At 40.6% G+C, this 19,151-nt stretch overlaps 2 protein-coding genes and 1 long non-coding RNA gene across 8 annotated transcripts in view; 2 read left to right on the forward strand and 1 right to left on the reverse strand.

Annotated features, from left to right (window-relative positions):
- Window positions 1-7,073, forward strand: part of usp45 (ubiquitin specific peptidase 45) — a 35,109-nt gene extending 28,036 nt beyond the window's left edge. For all 4 annotated transcript variants that reach the window (XM_019364526.2, XM_019364527.2, XM_005472561.4 and 1 more), the window contains exons 12-18: window positions 259-315; window positions 535-666; window positions 2,207-2,873; window positions 3,412-3,509; window positions 3,630-3,716; window positions 3,903-4,047; window positions 5,169-7,073. In XM_019364526.2, the coding sequence (XP_019220071.1) occupies window positions 259-315; window positions 535-666; window positions 2,207-2,873; window positions 3,412-3,509; window positions 3,630-3,716; window positions 3,903-4,047; window positions 5,169-5,299 (1,317 nt within the window). In that variant the 3' untranslated portion in view covers window positions 5,300-7,073. The remainder of the gene's footprint in view (window positions 1-258; window positions 316-534; window positions 667-2,206; window positions 2,874-3,411; window positions 3,510-3,629; window positions 3,717-3,902; window positions 4,048-5,168) is intronic.
- Window positions 6,858-11,461, reverse strand: LOC112848233 (uncharacterized). Its single transcript, XR_003222244.1, has 2 exons — window positions 11,380-11,461; window positions 6,858-9,179 (listed from the first exon to the last, which is right to left on the reverse strand). It is a non-coding gene; the product is annotated as an uncharacterized LOC112848233 (long non-coding RNA).
- On the forward strand, window positions 11,408-17,783 carry pnisr (PNN-interacting serine/arginine-rich protein). Of its 3 annotated transcripts, none has more exons than XM_003453478.4 (12): window positions 11,408-11,517; window positions 12,007-12,115; window positions 12,242-12,418; window positions 12,531-12,766; window positions 13,123-13,288; window positions 13,667-13,857; window positions 13,977-14,117; window positions 14,367-14,466; window positions 15,065-15,118; window positions 15,531-15,725; window positions 15,823-16,921; window positions 17,442-17,783. In XM_003453478.4, the coding sequence occupies exons 2-12, from the start codon at window positions 12,028-12,030 to the stop codon at window positions 17,473-17,475; spliced, it is 2,481 nt and encodes an 826-aa protein (XP_003453526.1). In that variant the 5' UTR covers window positions 11,408-11,517; window positions 12,007-12,027; the 3' UTR covers window positions 17,476-17,783. The 3 variants fall into 3 exon arrangements, with proteins under 3 accessions (XP_003453526.1, XP_005472615.1, XP_019220070.1); XM_005472558.3 differs by having other exon boundaries at window positions 15,826-16,921; XM_019364525.2 differs by lacking the exons at window positions 13,977-14,117; window positions 14,367-14,466; window positions 15,065-15,118; ... (1 more) ...; window positions 15,823-16,921; window positions 17,442-17,783 and having other exon boundaries at window positions 12,531-12,702; window positions 13,667-13,780.
- Window positions 17,784-19,151: the final 1,368 nt, after the last annotated feature.

Genomic DNA, 19,151 nt, shown 5'->3' on the forward strand with positions numbered 1-19,151 from the left:
CTCGAATACCAACTGTTTACAGCAGGCATTTACAGTAAATTGTGGAAGCTTAGGGTGGTTAACAAAGCACATGCCTCTATGCAAACTAAAGAGTATCATTGAAGATGGAGAGCAGCAGGTGTGGAGCTAAGAAAGAGGAGAGGAAATGAAAGCATTTCCAGTCATCTTCTCTTAGACTGCAGCAGAACTATGATTTTAACTGTTGAAGAGAATAAAAGTTTATATCATGACATTGACTTGCTGTTATTTCTCTTTCAGATATCCACAGTAAAGGAAGCCTTCATTGACATCTCTTTGCCCATTATAGAGGAGAGGGTGAGCTGCTGAGAATTACATTCATTGTGGATAATTTAAAGGATAAAAATTAACTTTCTGAGACAGTTTGAACTGGTAGTTATCTCACAGATTGCTGGGTTAGTGGTGCATTTCTCTGTTTTATTTTTTTTAATGGTCACCCTCATCTGTTGAAATCAGTTCAATGTCCTTGTTGAAACTTTTTTTTTCTTTGCACCTAAACATTTTTCTTGTGCTCAGATATCAAAACCTTCCAACCCCGGTAGGCTGGGGAAGGGCACCCGGGAGCAGGAGAGCCACACAGCTCACGGTGAGCAGGGTCCTTCTGCAGCGCACTCTGCCAACAGAAATACCAGGAAGCTGAGCGGACAGGTGAGACTGTTGCACAGCTCTATTCTGCTCCTTTTCCTGAGCATCATTATTACTATCATTATTATTATTATTATTACCGCTGCCAAGGAGGTTATGTTTTTGGTAGTGTTTGTGTGCATGTTGTTCTGTCTGTAAACGCGATACTATGAAAAGTTTTAAATGAATTCTGCTCAAACTTTTTCGGGGTGTAGATACGTATGGCAATTATTGCAACCACCAAGATCTCCGAGACCAACTTATTGATTTATTAGCTGCAAATTGACAAAAAGCCTTAGAACTTAGGAACTATGATTCTTACAACTATGGTGTGTATTGTCAGCATATAGAAAGTACTATACTATAAAAATATTACAATTTATGGACCTCCTTCAAGGTCCATAAATTGATCTCAGGGTCAAAGTCATTAATAATGCTATTTAAAGAGCTAGAGCTATTTAATACATTTTGAGTATAGTTGATTTTCTTCTGACTTTATATGCATTACAGTAACAGTTATAACAATTCAAATACACGGCATTAATTGTTTTGGGTGTTGTTTGTTTGTTTGTTTGTTTGTTTGTTTGTTTTTAGGAAAAGAAAATAATAAAGCTTTTTTTCTAACTAAAGATTGAAACAATGTCCACATAAATAAAGAAAACTAAAGAATAATTGTACCCACGGTGTGGGACGGAGAGATTTCCCAGGTCTTTCCTCCCCACTGCTGTCAGACTCCACAATAAAGACTTTTGCAGCTGATCAAACACACAAACCCACACATGTGCAATAAGACTGCTATATGTGCAATTCTTCTTCTGACGAAGTTGTATTTTTGTATTTTCCTACTCAGTTGTATATAGTATTTTATTTTATTTTATTTTATTGTATTTTATTGCATTCCAGTGTTTTCTAATTTCTGCTACATAACTTTGCACTTTTGCTGTAACAAAACAAATTTCCCACCTGTGGGACTAATAAAGGTCATCTTATCTTATCTTATCTTATCTTATCTTATCTTATCTTATCTTACTCAACATCAAGTATATTAAAATGGGGTTCACCAGGATAAATAACAAAACCAAACTACAAACTTCTCAAAGTACGTTTAAAAAGAACAAAGGAAACAAAGTGAATATATAGAAAATGCAATACTGTTCTCTGAAAAGTAAATACTGCCCAGAGAGTGAGCTGCTTTGGTAGAGGTTTTCTCTCTCAGAGTGCTTCTGGTTGTCCTGGTTATGATCTTTTTTCTTTTCTGTTTTTTCTCTTTCCTTTATATGAAAACTGCTGTAGGTATTTGGTTTCTCTGACACTGGTTTCTGTTTTTCTAATGCATGATTATGCATTAGATGGAGTTGCCTTCAGTATTCATGGGAAGCTGTTGTGGTTTTTGGCTTTGGTGAGAGTTCCCTTAGAAAGACTCTTAGAATGCCTGTGTACAGATATGATAATTATTTTTTTTTTTAAATGAATGAGAATTTAAAATAAAAATGCTGTATCCTGCAGAAAGATCAGTCTTCAGTGTGCATGATAATGATAATGTGCTTGTTCTCCCTTTCCGCAGAAGCAACAGAGCAGGAGGTCTTCCAGCTCTGTGGAGGAGAAAGGAGCAGGCTTTAGTGGGGACCGACCAGAGGATGAAGGCGTTGCAGGTGGATCAGCCCACTGCGTCTCAGTTTGTAAGATGGCGGCTGCCAGCAGCCTGTCGGACGGCAGCGAGAGAGACTCGGGTGCTCAAGACAGCAGCAATGACGCCGACAGCGAGGCCTCTGAGAGCGAGTGGACGCCACGTTCCTCCATCCAGAGCCACAGCCACGGGCACATGTCTACCCCATCATCCACCTCCACCCTCACTCCGTCCCCTACGCCTGTCTCCGCCTCATCTCCTCCTTCATCGTCTTCCACAAGGCAAGGCGGCGCTGTAGAACAGCTAGTTAGCGCCGTCTCTAAAGTCAACCTGAGCTTCAGCTCTGGGGACTGCTCTCCATCCACACACTGTTCTCCAGAGGAGCACGGAGAAACACAGAGCCGAGACAATCTCCACCATCAGCACCACCAGGGGGCCTTCCAGGCTCTGTCCCACAGTTACACACCCAGTTCCAAGGAGTGCTCCATCCAGTCCTGCCTCCACCAGTTCACCTCTGTGGAGCTGTTGATGGGCAACAACAGGCTGCTCTGTGAGAGCTGCACTGAACGTAGGATGAAGCAGCTGCGCAAGAGCAGCTCAGCAGGTAAAAGAAAACAAACATCTGGAAGCAGAGTACAAAATGCTTTCAGGATGAGGAACCAGCATTTTCTTTACAAGCATATTTTAAATTATTTCCAGATTATTGTACATTTGAATCCCAGACCACAGGTTGTCTATACGCTACACGCAAAATCCTGCTTATGAATATTCTTCACATTCTTTAGAGTTGGCTGTGTGGAGTTGGTATTTTTGTCATTGGGGGGGAAAAAGAATAAAAACATACACAGAAAATTGTCAGTTCAATCCTGTAGCGGTCCACTTCTTTGTAGTGTGAGTCATAACATACACAGAGCTAAAATCTCAGGCCTTGGATCTGATGCCTCACTCTCATGAGCTGCCGCACGTCTTCACACATCAGACTGCTGCTCTAAAACGGCCGCTCATGTTTGTACAGACGTCCAGGAGTCCATACTGCCCATACCGAGTGGCTGATATTATTTTTGCTTGCTTCTGTGTTTGTCTAAATTACTCAGGTAGTTAATAGTTGAAGCTGACATTACTGTGTTTTTGTGTTTGCGTAGATAAAAAAGTGGAGAAGGTTTACACCAGCGCTAGGAAGCAGATGCTCATATCCTCACTGCCTCCTGTCATCACATTGCACCTTAAACGCTTCCACCAGGTAGGCAGCCATAACGCTGATGATTTTGCTGAAGAAAACAGTAAGTTTGAGAGCCTAATTGTTGATTTGTGTGTGTGTGTGTGTGTTTTTGTTTGTTTGGTTTTTTTTCTCTCCTTTAAGGCAGGGATGAACCTCCGTAAGGTGAACCGCCATGTTGACTTTCCTCTGATCCTGGATCTGGCTCCTTTCTGCTCTGCGTCCTGCAAGGTTTTACAGTTTAAATTTTCTGAAAACTTTCCTGCACCTTCAGATTTTTACCATGACTACATCACTTTATTGGTTCAGCTTGTAATGAAAGTCCTTGGTTGGTAGTAGTTTTTTTTTTTTATTTTTATTTTTTTTTAAAGTTCAGTTTTACTTTTTGGTAATCTTTCTTTCTTTTTTTTCCACTAGAACCTGGCAGCCGGTGAGCGTGTCCTCTACAGCCTGTACGGGATTGTCGAACACAGTGGCTCAATGCGTGGAGGCCACTACACTGCATATGTAAAAGTGCGCGCTCCACAGAGGAAAACCGAACAACAGCACAAGAACCTGTCAGGTCAGGGGCCAGCTCTCCTGAGCTCTTTCAAGACCTTCTATCTGTTATTTTGTTTCTGTGTTTTTGTAAGCTTAGTCAGTGTTTCGGCAATAAAACCCTGACTCCCCTGTAACCTCAAAGATGTCCTCCACAAAGAGCAGGTTGAATAGAAGTTTTTGTGTTCTTTGGAACCATGTTGTTTTTCTCTTTCCCTCTTTCATTCTCTTTTCATAGCGTGTCCACGTTTGCAGAAAAGCTGAAAAATAGCTGAAAACCTCAAGGAAGAAGTTTTCCTTGCTGCTTCCAAAATAATGTTAAGAAATGATGTCTTACAATTGGAGCTTTTAGTTGGCGATGACTCACGTCTTTTCAATGAATGCTGGCAGACTGGTGAATCGAGCAATTTCTTATCTTAAGCCCTTGTGACATCTCTATTAAATGAAAGTTTGTCTTCCCCAACATTTCTTCTTTCTGCTCTAGCTGCTCAATGTAAAAGCATTAAAGTAACTTACTACAATAATTTCATTTTAACTCAGCTAAGCTTGAAAGTATTATTTTGTATATATAATCGTGCTTTGCTTTTTTTCTTGTGAGAATAGTAGGTAAAAAATTAATCTTATTGCCAACATGTCTACAGGTCCTTTTTAAAAATGTGTTTTTATTAAAGACTTTAAAAAGTATTCAGGTTTTTTTAGTTTCTGCAGTCTTGCTGCTATAACACGCAGGTAATAGCAGCGAGTTAGCCTGTTGTAATCTGTGACCTTGTTATTTGAGGCTTTCTGTCCGTTTACTTGATGGCACTGGTCTTACCACTTAGTTACCATAAATCAAGTGTTGTAAGCTCTCAGAACAGAGTTTAAAATGCCCCTTGTGGCATTTTGAGGGTTATAAAAAGTTTCATCCATTGTAACATATAGAAAATAAGAAGAGCACAATGAGTCCACTTTGAGCTAGTTTCAGCACTCCTTACTGGCTAGCATTATTTTAGCTTTGTTGCTATGGAAGCATGAAGTGACAGCTTGTCCCAATATTTACGCCCAGTAACCCAGTATCTCCTTGTATTTCCACCCCCTGACTCCAGGAGGAGCCTTTATGCCTCACGATGTTGACACTGTGGGTTTTGTTTGTGTTTGTTTTCCCAGGTGCGAGGGACACCTGCAGCAGCTCCCAGGGCCAGTGGGTGTATGTCAGCGATACCACAGTTCAGATGGTACCAGAGTCAAGGGTACTCAACTCTCAGGCATATCTGCTCTTCTATGAGGAAATCCTCTAACATGACAGGAGAAAGTATTTTATCTCTAGAAAACCTCCTTTTGCTTTGTGTTGTTTTTGCAGAAGCCTGTAAACTCCTCTTACTGTATCTTTGGGTGTTTTGGAGGCAAGAAAAGGGAAGGATTTCACTGTATACACCTTTGTATTACTTAAATTGGCACCTTTAAATATTGTAGATGTATAAAGGATAAAAGGATTTTATTTTGTGGCTTAGAGATTTTCATTCATGTTCTGTTTTTTATTACTATTATCATCATTACTATGAAAAGCCTGCTCTTTAAAAAGAGGCTAGGTGAAAACCAGAGTGTTATTGAACCTGAGCTGTTCAAATGTTACAGTCTGTCTCAGCCACAGTCACGTGCCTGAGATGTAAAATGCATGATAGTTTACTACAATAACTAACTGGAAACAAGCAGAATTTTACTGCATGCTAACCTGTACCCGGCGCCTATGAGTTGGTGTCGGCTGCGTGTATTTGTGTGGGTGAGCGAGAGACCGGTGAATGTAGTTTGAAGGTGCTGTGTACCATTTTCACATCAGTAAATGATCGCCAGCTTAAATCAGACTTGGTAGTCTGGTTGTGTTATGAATGTAAAGGCTCCGCACAAAATATTTGAATTGTGAGGCAATGGCTTCAGTGAGAACGTGATCATTTGTGACAGTAAAGACGAATATAGACGAGGAGGAGCCGAGAAGCAGCATTCTGTGGAGTTCACTGGAATCTGTGTTTGTACATTTGAGACATCCAGTCTGAAAAATCAGCCTTGGCTCTGTTGACGCAGGATACACACTGGCTTAACATACTGACTGAAGTTGCCACACAGCACCTTTAAAGGAGTAGCACAACATTATTCTACTTCAGCCTTTTTCAAAAGGATTGCTTTCTTAAAATCAGAATGTATAAATGTCTGACTATCAGTGAATTGAATTTGCCAAAGACAAGTTTATTTGTTTTTTTTTATTTCAGCTGCAATTTTGAGCAGAGTTTCTTTAACATACTCTCCCTCAAGGTCATCGGTGTAGTTCTCCCCCCGCAGGCAGGCGCACTTGATGTTTATCGCATCAACAAAGCACTTTTTCTGCCTTCATTGTATTTCAGCTCCACCCGAACACACGAAAGTGTCAGACAAACAGTCAGCACCACAACAGACTTGCTCTTCATTCTCTAATGCCATGAATAAGCTTGAGCATTAAAAAGAAGAAGAAAAATTAGAGAAACATGTTAGAAAACAGTTTAAAGGCTTTAAAAAAAGGCTAATAAGAAAAACCTCTTTCTGTAATGTGCATGGGTTGATGTTCTAATGAATGTATTGCCTATTCTTCAAATGTCCATGACAAATGACCTGTTTTTTTTTTTTCTATGAAAATATTTTAGATTCAACTACTTTTATTTCTCCTGCTTTGCCCAACGATTAGAAAGAAAAGAGTTCAACGTATGCATCAGAGTTTATGATTTATGTTCACCTGCGACAGAAAAAATACAAAATCTGTGCCTCTCTTCACGGTTAAGAAACCCGTGCATGGTGAGAAGACAACTTGCAATCATATACAAAGAGGGATATGCGTGGGTTATGTACAGTATTGCTTACTGTAAGCAAAAACAGTACTGAGTGTATGTAATTGTACATATAAGACTATACAAAACTCATGGTGCTCCAGGCGTGCAGGGTTTCCTTCCTCAAGACAAATTCTTGCTCCCAGAAGAAGATTTAAATTTGCTTATGGAATGAACATAAAACATAATGTATGAAAATAAACATAATTTATGAACAGTATATTCAACAATATTCTCTTTTTTTTTAAGCTTCTCTTGTGCAACAGCTCTAGTAGTAGAAGAGAAATCACAATAGATTTAATGTTTTCTGCTGCTAAATTGGTATCATGCTGGGTTTTGTTTTTTGTGGGGGGTTTTTTTACTCCAAGCAAGATGTCGTCGACAGTCTCCCTCTTCCTACCTCGGCTGTCACTGCGGATCCCGCGGTGCCACATTCAGCCAGTCTTCGCCCGTTATCGGCCGTGACGGGTGCAAAGCAGCTCTGCTTCAGAACATGTCGGGAGCTGGTGAAAAGGAGGTGGGTGTGGAATCAGGAAAAAGGGCAACGTCCAAAGACATTCGCCCCGCGTGTTCTCTCACTCCCACACGCTGTGACATCCCGGCCGTGCGGCTGGAACATAGAACATGTTGTCAAACCGCCACCAAACAAGACGAGTAAATCTTTTCTGAAGTGCGTTTGTCTATTTTTAAAGGGGGGTGGCTTTTGGCTGGAGGACATGCTGCTGAGGCATTTGATGTGATTTAATCTCGTGTAATGAAAAGCGCCCTCCCTCTGCGTGAGACAGTTTTAAGAAACTAATAAGGTGCTGCTGTGGAGCTCGTCTACCAGCAGTGGAGGTTAAATTTTTACTGCTCTCACTGTCAGCTGCACACCACGCCACACATGCACTCACTAATATATAACACGCTCAACACGTTTTCACATGCAAGCATTCACACGCTTGGACTGCACACGCCTCAGGCTTTGTTCTTCACAGGGCAAATACATCAACACTGTACCAACAGAGTACACGATGGTACTAAATAACACCTGCACATGACCTCTTCGAACACACGACATGTTCTCATAAAATGCTTCAGTTCTGTTTTAGGAAAAATGGTGGGCTCCATCCAATCTGTATAATGCAGAAATCCTGCTGATTGTGGCTCAGTTCATTCATGCCAATAAATAAGTCTTAAATTTTGCAGTTTGAACCTCCAGAAAGGACATGAGCACCTGTTTATGCTCAGCAAATGGCTGGATTCCCAAATAGACACAGCAGGTAAAATAAGTATTGAAAGCATCACCGATTTCAGTTAAGAAATAATAATAATAATAATTCTAAAGGTGCTATTGACATGAAATTCTTACCAGATGTTGGTAACATTTCAAACAGGGAAAAAGTATTGAATGCAAAGAAAGGTACAGAAAAACCGGAATCAGCAAGTGTTTCAAAGAAAATAAGTAATCTACTCAACCGTCATGGCCTGTATTCACGCTCACCACACAAGACTCCATTGCTGAAGAAAAAGCTTGCTGAAGCGCATTTAAAATTTGTTGAACATCTGTTAAATGAGCCTGTGAAATACTGGGAGAATAGTCTGGTCAGATGAGACAAAAATTGAACTCTTCATATGCCATAATACACACCATGTCTGGAGGTCAAAAGACACTGCTTATCACCTCAACAACACCATACAAACAATGAAGTTTGGAGGTGGGAACATCATGGTGTGGGGTGGTTTCTCAGCATATGGTACTGGCACACTTCATATAATTGAAGGAAGAATGAATGGTTAAAATATAGTGAGACATTCTTGATTAAAAATCTGCTTCATCTACAAGGATGATGGAGATGAAACAAGGCGGGGGGGGGGTGTTTTAGCAAGATGATGATCCCAAACACACCATCAGGGAAACTCAAATGGTTTCAGAGAAAGAAAATAAAGCTGCTAAAATGACGCAGCCAATCACCTGACCTGAATCCAAATGAAACTCTATGGAAATAACTAAACCTCTTGTGTGTGCTCCAATTGTGGAAATTTTGGAAAAACTGTGGTGCATTTGATGGCACCATAACATCAAGGTCATGGGTTTGAATCTCATGTGTGGAGTCTGCATGCTCTCCATGTATTGCCTGGGTTCTCACCAGGTGCTCCAACTTCCTCCCACAGTCCAAAGACATGATTGGGGTAAGGTTAACTGGTGATTCTAACTTGGCTGTAGGTGTGAGCTTGAATGGCTGTCTCCGCTCTGCATCAGACCAGTGATGGGCTGGATCTGTCTGGGTGTGCGCCCTGCCTCTTGCCCTGTGACAGCTGGGATGGGTTCCAGCCCAACTGTGACCTTGAAATGGTTAAGCAGGAGAAAATGAATGGAAGAATTTTCAGAATCTAAAATATGTCTGAGTTATTTTTTTTTTTAAATGTGAATACCAACATTGCTTCATTCTTCTGTTACTCAATATTATAAACCTTAAACTGGTGCTGTTTGCTATTAAACCTATGATATTCCCAATGATACTGATGCTAAAAGTTGGTTATTAAAAAATGCTTTGTGAAACAAAAGCTCTGCCACTTGGTTTGGGTGTGAAATTGATTTGCTTGTCGTTTGTAACAGCGCTTTACAGCTGTTTTACAGCTGTGCAAATTTCATGTGGGTATCTCCTGTACTTAAGAAGTAATGAAGGTCAAAAATACTCAAAAAGAGAACACAAATTAGGAAGAACCAAATTTCGACCCAGCATCATGAACAGTAATAAAATATTGAAATGTGAAATGTACAATCTGTGGCTGCATACAAATCAAGTGTTTGACAATGAAGTGTTTCAATTTAAATGTCTTATTGGAAAAAAACTACGCATACCAACCTACCACAAAATTTTCAAGCTAAGAAGTCTTTGATGTTAAATGGCTGTGTCCGCTCTGCAGCTTACCCTGCAGAGCGGACGCTCTTCTAGAGCCAAAATGACGAGGCTCAGAGAACTTTGTTTCTTTCAAAAAATAGATCGCTATATAAATATGCTCCAGTTCAGTTTGATGATATCATTATTTAGTATAAACAGAGACAAAATAATCTTATGTAGTTTTTGCTTTTTGTGCAAAATATTCATTCATTACAAATGAATTATTTTCTGCAGATTTTAACTAGTTAAAATGATAATAATAACTGATGATCTATACTTTGGAAACTATTAAAATAAAAAATGTGCAAGAAACATCTTCAGTTTTAGTCTTTGTCATTTTGGTCAGATTACCTCTAAGCCTCATGAGCTGCTACACAGACATAACCTCCACAGGAATGAAGCATACAGGACTGATATTAGGCTAACCTGCTTACAGCCTTATACTGTTTTCCAGCCGTTTTGGTGCTGAGGCACATCAAAGATCCAACCAGATCACCAAAGTCACCATAATGATTGTAAATAATGGAATTATCTTGATGATTGTGAAGAATTAAGCAAGTGCCTTAAAGTGTTGGTGTTGAAACTGTACACTACATGGCTGCATAGGCCTACTATGTTAAAATGTATTAGATTAAATTAGGCTGGGCAATGATCTGATATGTTTGACTGTTTGACTTCATATTATCAAAATTAATACGGAAGCGTGATGGTCGTTCAGATATGTTGGGTGGTTTAGTAATAAAAACAGGCATGCTGGTGTACATGGTACAAGGAGAAAAAGATACATGAACACATTCATCACTATCTATAACAACTGCTGATATCTAAACCATTCTTACTCTGTTAGTTGTACTCTTCCCACCTTTCTTTTGAAAGAAAATCAACTACTGACGTCCCACAGTTTGCTTTCTTTCAATTTCCTTTCATTATTTTTATTTTAGGCTATTTTATTTTTTTCTATTCTAATTTTGTAAGTTCGCTCACTCAGCTGATTTTGTCAGGGAGCTTGATAATAATAAGTAGAAGAAGAACTGCAGAGAAACGAGCAGTCGGAAACAAAAAATAGACGTTTCATTACAGGCTTAGAAGGGCCCCTGCAAACAGGAAGGCCCTGGGTAGATTTGTTGTTTCAAATCCAAATGGCTGTGGCTCTGAATGCACATTGCGGCACATTCTCTATACCCTCTATGAGGGCGTAAGTTGAAAGGCATCTCGGCATTCCAGTTACATGAAAACTACGCAAGCTATAAATGGGTGCTAAAATCACACTGACATCACCATCTGAAGCCTTTGGCGTGCTGCCTTCACGTGCTGCTCGTACAGAAAATCTTCCACGTGGAAAGACTTATTTTCTTCCGTTTCATTTTCAGTTTAATCCCATTTATTCAAGTTTAGAAAACAAAACTATTATTTAAGGTTAGGAAATTCACTCGTGACAGCTACAAAAATTTAAAGAATTTAAATTCATCAAATGTATTTAAAACCTCAAATTAGAACAACAAATTCAACTTTTTTGACATAGGACGAATGAATGCCCTAACACGCACTAAGTTCCCCAGCACTGTATTGCACATACAGTCAGAGACTAGATTGAGTATCTCTTCGACTTTTCAAAAAATCTTCCAGCAAACTTATACTAACCATGCATACTGAATGATTTGTAACTTTCCTATTTAGTTTGAAGGCAGCAGTTCTTCTTTCGTACTTCCTCCGAGCAGCTCGCCTGTACAGCCATTTTGATTTGCGACCGCATCGCTGGAGCGAACCCGTCAGGCAAAGGTGGGAATTCTGTAAACTCAAAGCACAGCTTCAGTGTAAATTTCATCCACTCTTCTTTCCCATTATGACCTAATTTAAATGAGTGAACCTTTGCTCGGTCGTTGAGAAAAATGCGGTGCTAACTGCTGGTTTTCAGACTCAGCCTAGCTAATAGTAGCTCCCGTTAGCATGGCTAAGCTTTCTTAGCTAAAAAAAAAATTAATTAATTAAAAAAAAAAACCCCAAAAAACAAACCCCAAAGCACCATTCCCGAATTAATTTCAGTATCGTATATACGTAACGACACAATGGCTCACATTAGGTAGCGTTCTAACATTAAGAGGGAAGTGTCTCCCAACGTACAGCTAGCCGGTCAGTTTGAGGTAGCGTTAGCACTCTAGTGCAGCTTGCAATTCCATTGCCATTTGGCTAGTGTAATTCTACACTGACACACCTCTCCATGTTGAGAGTGCACAATAATATTAAATGTAGCTGATCTGGATGTTTCAGGTGTAAATCGTGAAAGGAGCAATGTGGGACCAGGGAGGACAGCCCTGGCCGCAATGGCCTCTTAGCCAGCAGCAGTGGATGCAGTCTTTTCAGCATCAGCATGATCCAGGTTAGTGAGTGATGCTCATGCACCACAAAAAGCATTTTTGCTCCCTCAATAAAAAAAAATCTAAATATTTTACAATGGATTCAAAAACTGTACTGGCAACTAGAGTCTTAATGCACTTTTGTCCAGGTCAAGTGGACTGGGCGGCCCTGGCACAGGCATGGATAGCCCAAAAAGAGTCTACAGGAGGAGAGCAGCAGAACATCCAGCCCAATGGTCAGGAAATCCCAGGCCTTGAATCTGTTGGACAGAATAATCACAGCAACTTTCAGGGTGACCCAGCATTTGGCAGAATGTGGCAACCAGGTACACAATTAAGCCTTTGAGCCATGGCTCCCCCCCCTAGAAAAAACAAAACAAAACAAAAAACTGTGGAGATTTCTCTTGTGGCTTGTTTAAGTATTTTGTGTTTTAACAGAATGGGGAATGCATGGCCAGCCCCCTCCTCCTCCACCCCCTGAACAGGCCTGGATCCCTCCAGGGTCAGGACCAATGGATGTGGTGAACCCCAGCGAGGACAGCAACAGCCAGGACAGCGTGGAATTCAACTCTGAAGCCCACCATGGGGTTTACCCCCAGAACAGCCATGGGTATGGGGCACAGCCCGACAGCTACGCCATGGCCCCCATGGCCATGAACCAGTTTGATTATCAGGTATGCAGATGCTACGGTAGAAACTGTTGAAGCGTTTTGGTTTTAGTGTGACAGCCAAGTAGCACGAGAAGGAGCAATCCATAGACACTCTGCCGGGTCCGAGCATCTAGGCGTATCAGTCGTTTGCTTTCTTGATGCTGTGCTGAGGAAGTGTTGGCTTGTTGAGGATCCAGCATGGTTTGTTATTACTTTATTTGTTGAGTTTTTTTTCTTTTCCCCTTTTAACCCAAGTATACCTTTTAGCTCAGTAAGGAGTGGGGAAAGACAACAGCAACCCCACAACTAGTGACTGCCAAAACAGGACCTTTAGTACTTAGAACTGCCTTTAATTTTGAGTTTGTGCTGTCTCTCAACAGCATGGAGCTGCCTCATCCTTTGCGCCGACACCAGCAGGCTTCCACTCCCCATACTGGCAGGGTCCTCCTCAGAACAGACGAGATGCCAGACCGCCTGGGTTTCGAGACAGGCCAAGATCCCCTATCCAGCTCCCTGTCAAACCTGAGGCCCCAGCAGCACCATTAGGTGAGTCCTTATGTCTGAATTTTTTTAATTTTTTTTTTAAGTTATTTCTTTTTTTTAAATTCCTGAACACTCTAGAAACATTTCAAGAAAATGTATTGAGGTATGAGATAAATATCAGTAGATGACTATATGTTTAAATAATTGAAGTCCTTATTCCACCTGTGTTGGCTTCATTTTATATGCATACAAAAGATATTTCTAAAAATTTGGTTGTTTAAAAAAAAAAAAAAAAAAAAAGAGTCAAATTTAAATAGGTGATAGCCGTAGAAACTAACTGATGCACCATATTAATACAACAACTTCTTCGTGTACATGGATTTGTACTGGAATAGTTTAATCGTTTGTAAAATATATGTGAATAACACGTTTGATCTCCAGATGCTGTAAAGAGACGCACACTACCTGCATGGATCAGAGAAGGTCTTGAAAAGATGGACAGGGAGAAGCAAAAGAAGCTGGAGCGCGAGCGGATGGAGAAGGAGCGTGCAGAAATGGCAAAAGACGACGTTAAAGGCCATGAGCCCGATGAGGGGGGTGATGGCCCACGTCTGCCCCGCAAGAGTAAATTTGTAAGGAACTCATTTAAGACCCATACTGCAAATAGTTTTGTTTTTTTCCTCTTTATCTGTAGCAATGATTGGCTATGTTTTCTTGTTTGAAACTCATTCTTCTCTTCTGTTTGCATCAGGACAGTGATGATGAGGGCAATGATGATAATGACAACGAAGAAAAGATTTCACTAAAGAAAGAATTTTCTGCGCGGAGTCCCTCGCCCCCTGCAGAAGACAGTGAACCTGAAATGACTGAGGAGGAAAAGGAATTCCAGCTGGTCAGTTTGAACTTTCAAATTACATTCAAGTAGTTGGATTTGAGTGTGATTGTGTAGGTTTTCAGTCCAGGTCATGGCAGTCTTGAGTGTTCGAAAAGGAGGCAACTGGACGTCTTTTCTGATTTGTAGAGGTGAAATGTGTTTACAAACCAAAAACGTCCAGTTGACTCCTTTTTAAATGCTTGATTTTAATCTAATTGTAGAAATTGATAAAATATTGAGATGTTTGTTAATTTTTCCTTCTTTTAGATGGTGATGACAAAAACACTCCTGACAGAGATCCTTCTCGAGGTCACAAATGAAGAGATCCTGCATGTGGCTAGAGATACTCACAGGAAAGCCACTCGAGGTCTGGTCTTATATTTTCCTCTTTTTGCATTATCTCTGCTTGTCACAAAAACATTATGTTTAAATCTGGACAGAATTCGTTACGTGCCTCTTAAAATTACTCTGAAAAACCCTGTAAGTGAGGGTGACTGAGCAGCATACATCAGAGTATGTCTGTCTGATATGCATTTCCAACCATTCTCTGCTAATGCATCAGGACAGAGCAGAGCAGTGTTTGTCATAAACAGTATTGAAAACCTGTCATGGTATTGGAGGTGCTGCTGAATGGCTGTAAGACTGAATAAAGTCTCAGCACTGACTCACCTGTAGATACAAGAGACTTCCTCCAGTGAAGTGTCTGTGCATTAGTACAGATTGGTTCTTTCGCTCCTGTCCGACTGTTTGACTTGGATGTGTGACAGAAGTTTGTTTGTTAACCCTCTCTCTTTTCTCCATTTCTTTTGTTTTATTTTATATTTTTTTTCTCTTGTTACCAATGGCAGCTCTTGTGAATAGTGCTTTATCTGTGGCCCCCATCCCTTTCTCTAGCGACTCTTGCCTTTGAGAAAATGGCAGTATGTGTTTTAACATGTTGTTCCTGTTGTTGATGTGAATCAAAGCTCCTGCAAAACAGCTGGCACAGTCAAGTGCACTGGCTTCTCTGACCGGTCTCAGTGAGTATCCCTTTTTCTGTCACTGGTGGGGAGGGAAGGGAAATTTCTTTGATTTATAGTCGGGGTTATTAGTCGGAACGTGGGAAAACCTGTTGGCACAAGGCGTGACACCCAATATTTCACTGCTACTATTTAAGGCAAAAGTGGCATCTGACTTGCTTTTTAGATCTGTGCTTTGAAATTAGAAGCATGCTCTCAAAGACTTTACAGACTGTTGAAAGTGTTTAAGAGCTGTATGTGTACTCTTTGTTAATAAGAGGTTTACTGGTGTGAAGTATAAAGTTAAACAAGATTAAGTGCCTTTCATGGGGACCTTGAGTTTGGATTGAGTGGTTTCATAAGTGGAACCTGATTTGAGAGCGGATCTTAACAGTTTCCAACACTCAACAACCTGGGGGCTCTGTTGTGGCAGGCGGGCTCGGTGACTATGGTTCAGATGAGAGCGAGGATGAGGATGGCCGTAGCGTCCGAGGATCCGAATCCTCAGACACAGATGAGGAAGAATTACGTCACCGCATCCGGGAGAAGCAGGACGCATTCCGCCGCAAAGAGCGGGAGATGCAGCTGCTGCAAGACAAACAAGCTCAGGAGGCGCTGCTAGCACGCGGTAAATATTAAATGACGTTTGTGCAATGTGTGTTACTAGTTAACTGGTGTTTTCTGGGTTCACTTTTAACCTGAGTCTTTGTTTTCTGTTTGTACAGAAGAGATGGCAAAGGAGAGATTAAGTAAAGAAAGGGGGGAATATGATGAGATTCAGTCAGAATATCCACACAAACAGGACATGAAAGAGAGGGAGGCAGAGCCCTTGGCAGACAGGCGCAGGTCCCGTAGTGAGAGGGAGGGTAGTGAGGTAAAGCATTCAGGCAGAGGGAAGGAACGATCAGGGAGAGGCGGCAGCGATTCTCCCGCCAATGGTCACAGCAGCAGCTCCCGCTCCACCTCCAGCCACAGCAGCAGTCGATCTTCCTCCTCCTCATCTTCTTCCTCAGCATCTTCCCGTAGCTCCTCTCGATCTTCCTCCCCGCGAAGGAAAAGGAGACGTAGTCGCTCCTCATCCCACAAAACCCGGCGCCGCAGCCGCAGCCACAGCTCACACAGGCATCGTAGTGATCGCAGTGAGAAGGGCAGGGACAGGAGGAGGAGCAGTGCAGAGCGATCAGGCCGCCACAAGAAAGATCGCAGTGATTCCAGGGAGCGCAGGAGTCGCAGGAGTAGATCTAGGTCCAGAGACAGAGCCAGAGAGAGGGCCAGAGGAAGTCGCAGTTGCAGCAGAGACAGGGAGAGGGATAGAGAGAGGAAAAGGAGCCGGGAACGCAGGGACAGCAGTCATAGTCGCAGCAGCAAACATAAACAAAAGGCCTCTAGCAAAGACAGAGAGAGGAGGAGGGAAAGGAGTCGTAGCCATGAGAAAGACAAGAAAAAGAAGGATAAAGATAGAGACAAAGAGGTGGATAAAAAGAAGGAAAAGCCAAAGACCAAAGAGAGGGAAAAGGAGAAGGAAAAGGGGAGCTCTGTAGTTAGTGAAGAGAATGGCAAATCGAAGAAAAGGAAAGAGAGCGAGGTAGGAACCGATTCTCAAACTGACAAGCACTCGCGACATGATAGTAAAGCCAGCAAGAAGGGCTCGGCCAAAGCTAGCAAGAGGCACTCAGACTCTGACTCAAGTAGATCCCCCTCCCCTGAAGTTAGCAAGGAAAAGAAATATAAGAAATCCAAACGTAGTCGCTCAAGATCGACGGAAAAATCTCACAAGTCTGGTAAGAAGGCAAGCCGCAAACACAAGTCTAAGTCGCGATCAAGGTAGTATTCGTTTTTTTCTCTTTCAAAATACTGTATAATACTGTTTTCATTGTGATTTCTCTCGAGTCTTTGATCTGTTTTAGTAGCTGAGAGGAAAATGTTGGCTGTTATGAAAATTTAATGTCTAATACAGCTACATGTGCCTGACTGTGTAAAGTCAAGTCTCATGAATTAAAGGTTTAAATCTCTCACAACGGTTTTCTATGTCAAATGCAAATATGCCATGACTGAATACTAGCAAGTACCGCTTCCCTAGAACATCTGCCTGATTTGTCTGGTTCCTGGCCAAAGTAGAGGGCGAAAATATCAAATTGAGCCAAACAAACAAATTTGTGTCTTTTCACCATGTTCTGCAGTTTAATTTGCATCTGTAGAATTTGTATAACATCAGTTTTTATGGAAGTTTTCTGCCGTATTTATAGTCTGACAGTATGTTTGGTGAAACGTGTTTTGTTCTGTTGTGCACTGCAATCAGTGTCATTAGTGCAGGAATAATGTCGTGTTCATGCCTTTCTTTCAGGTCGACGTCTCCCTCCCGTCGTAGCAGACGCTGAGGAGCACAGTCACTGTCCTGATCTGTGCACTTTGCCATTTTAAATTCCATGAGTTGAACAGGCTTGTCTCATTATAGAGGCAGTTGTGTAGGTGAAAACCCCCTCATACATTTCTTTTACTGTAAATATGTTCTTTTTAAAGTGTGCCTGAAGAACAAGTTTGAATGGTAGGAGTTTCCATTATCATGCACAGTTTAATTACACACTAAAAAACTCAAGTGAAACTGTGTATATTTTAAAAAAAAGATTAACTTTTTCTCCAGTTATTGTAAGATGTCTAATAAACTGTTCCTTGTCTTGCCTCACTACCTCTCTGACCTTAATTCAGTATTTACTAATACAGTATTTAATGATGCGTGTTACAATTGCATTAAACTTAACCATACAAAGCAGGATCGTGCTACTTCTCTGAGATTACAATAATTCATACTTTAAGGCTGCATGTGTTCAGCGGTCAGTGCTGCTGGATTGAAGTAGTGTTAATCATGTGATGCAAAAACCATGCATTGATAGAATGAATGGTAGAACGCAACTTAAAACATTTTCTCAGTTTTCTGAAGAACGGTTGCTTTGTCCATAAGTATTTACAAGTTATGCTACTTCTGTTCCACTAGGTACTGCAAATGGTGCACTTTGTATTCCTTACCATATATTTAAAGTTTTAGAGTGTCACTTTTTAAACTAAATCTACAAGTTTGTTGCCGTTTTGTTATAGATAAAGCAATGCAGCAATATTTAAGTGATTAAATAAGTTATTTTAATCAAATCAATTTAGATCTACAACATCAAAATGTAACTCTTAGAAATCTAAAAGGTTGTTTTGTATAAGAACTTTGACTTTGGGGAAAAAACTATTTTTTGATGCTGTAGTTAGAATAATGGTTTCTGTTTAAAGCATCGAATTGCTTGTTTGGTCAAACTGAAAAACAGTTATTCAATATAAAATAATGTTAACACTTCAGTAGTTTCACTTCTTACATAACACATTGTTAAAGGTTCTCAGCTGAGCCTGAAAATCATGCCCAGTGTTTGGTACACCATTGTTTCTGGGGGTTTTTTCCTTCTTTTTTTTTTTAAATCCTGGAACATGAAAATATAACATGAGCACATCCAGATAGTTTTCTGAAAGGTGATGCTTGGGTTTGAGTCCAAGTGCTGACAAATGGGGAGCACAGGTTAGTGTACCACATGAGTACTTGAAGCCTGTGCAGGTTAAATGCTTAATCAAATTTAGAATTTGGAGACAATAGTCAACACAAAAATCCTCATCTCACGTCCCTCAAACCACTCAGTTTCCACTGTGCTAGAAACACTCTTGTCATAGTTGATATTATTGTTTTGTTCCACATGTGAACATAATACTAGTTATCACAAATTACACCCTAGTAGTAAAAAATAGTCATCAGTAACATATGATTGGCCAGTGAAGTTATCAGTTTTTGTTTTTCCCCAATGAGTAAACTTTTTTTTCTGCTTGTACAGAGATGATTGGCACTTAAAAAAAAAAGAAACTATAGTTAAATTTTTGATCAGGCATTATAACGGAGAGTGTGACTCCTACAAACCCATTTTAAAACATAAATTAAAAAAAAAAAAAACTGGGAACAAACAGAAAGCTGTCGAACTTTAATTTCATGCTGTGCAAACACTGATTTGTAGTGAGTGATTTGCAATAT

The sequence above is a fragment of the Oreochromis niloticus genome, linkage group LG11, assembly GCF_001858045.2.
Source record: "Oreochromis niloticus isolate F11D_XX linkage group LG11, O_niloticus_UMD_NMBU, whole genome shotgun sequence".
Taxonomy (NCBI): Eukaryota; Metazoa; Chordata; class Actinopteri; order Cichliformes; family Cichlidae; genus Oreochromis; species Oreochromis niloticus.

What these genes read in the sequence shown, in the direction of transcription:
- pnisr (XM_003453478.4), top strand. Translation starts at nt 12,028, where the DNA reads ATGTGGGACCAGGGAGGACAGCCCTGGCCGCAATGGCCTCTTAGCCAG. An exon ending in TGGCAGAATGTGGCAACCAG is followed by an intron (nt 12,419 to 12,530) that starts GTACACAATTAA and finishes GTGTTTTAACAG; the next exon opens with AATGGGGAATGCATGGCCAG. An exon ending in GGAGGCGCTGCTAGCACGCG is followed by an intron (nt 15,726 to 15,822) that starts GTAAATATTAAA and finishes CTGTTTGTACAG; the next exon opens with AAGAGATGGCAAAGGAGAGA.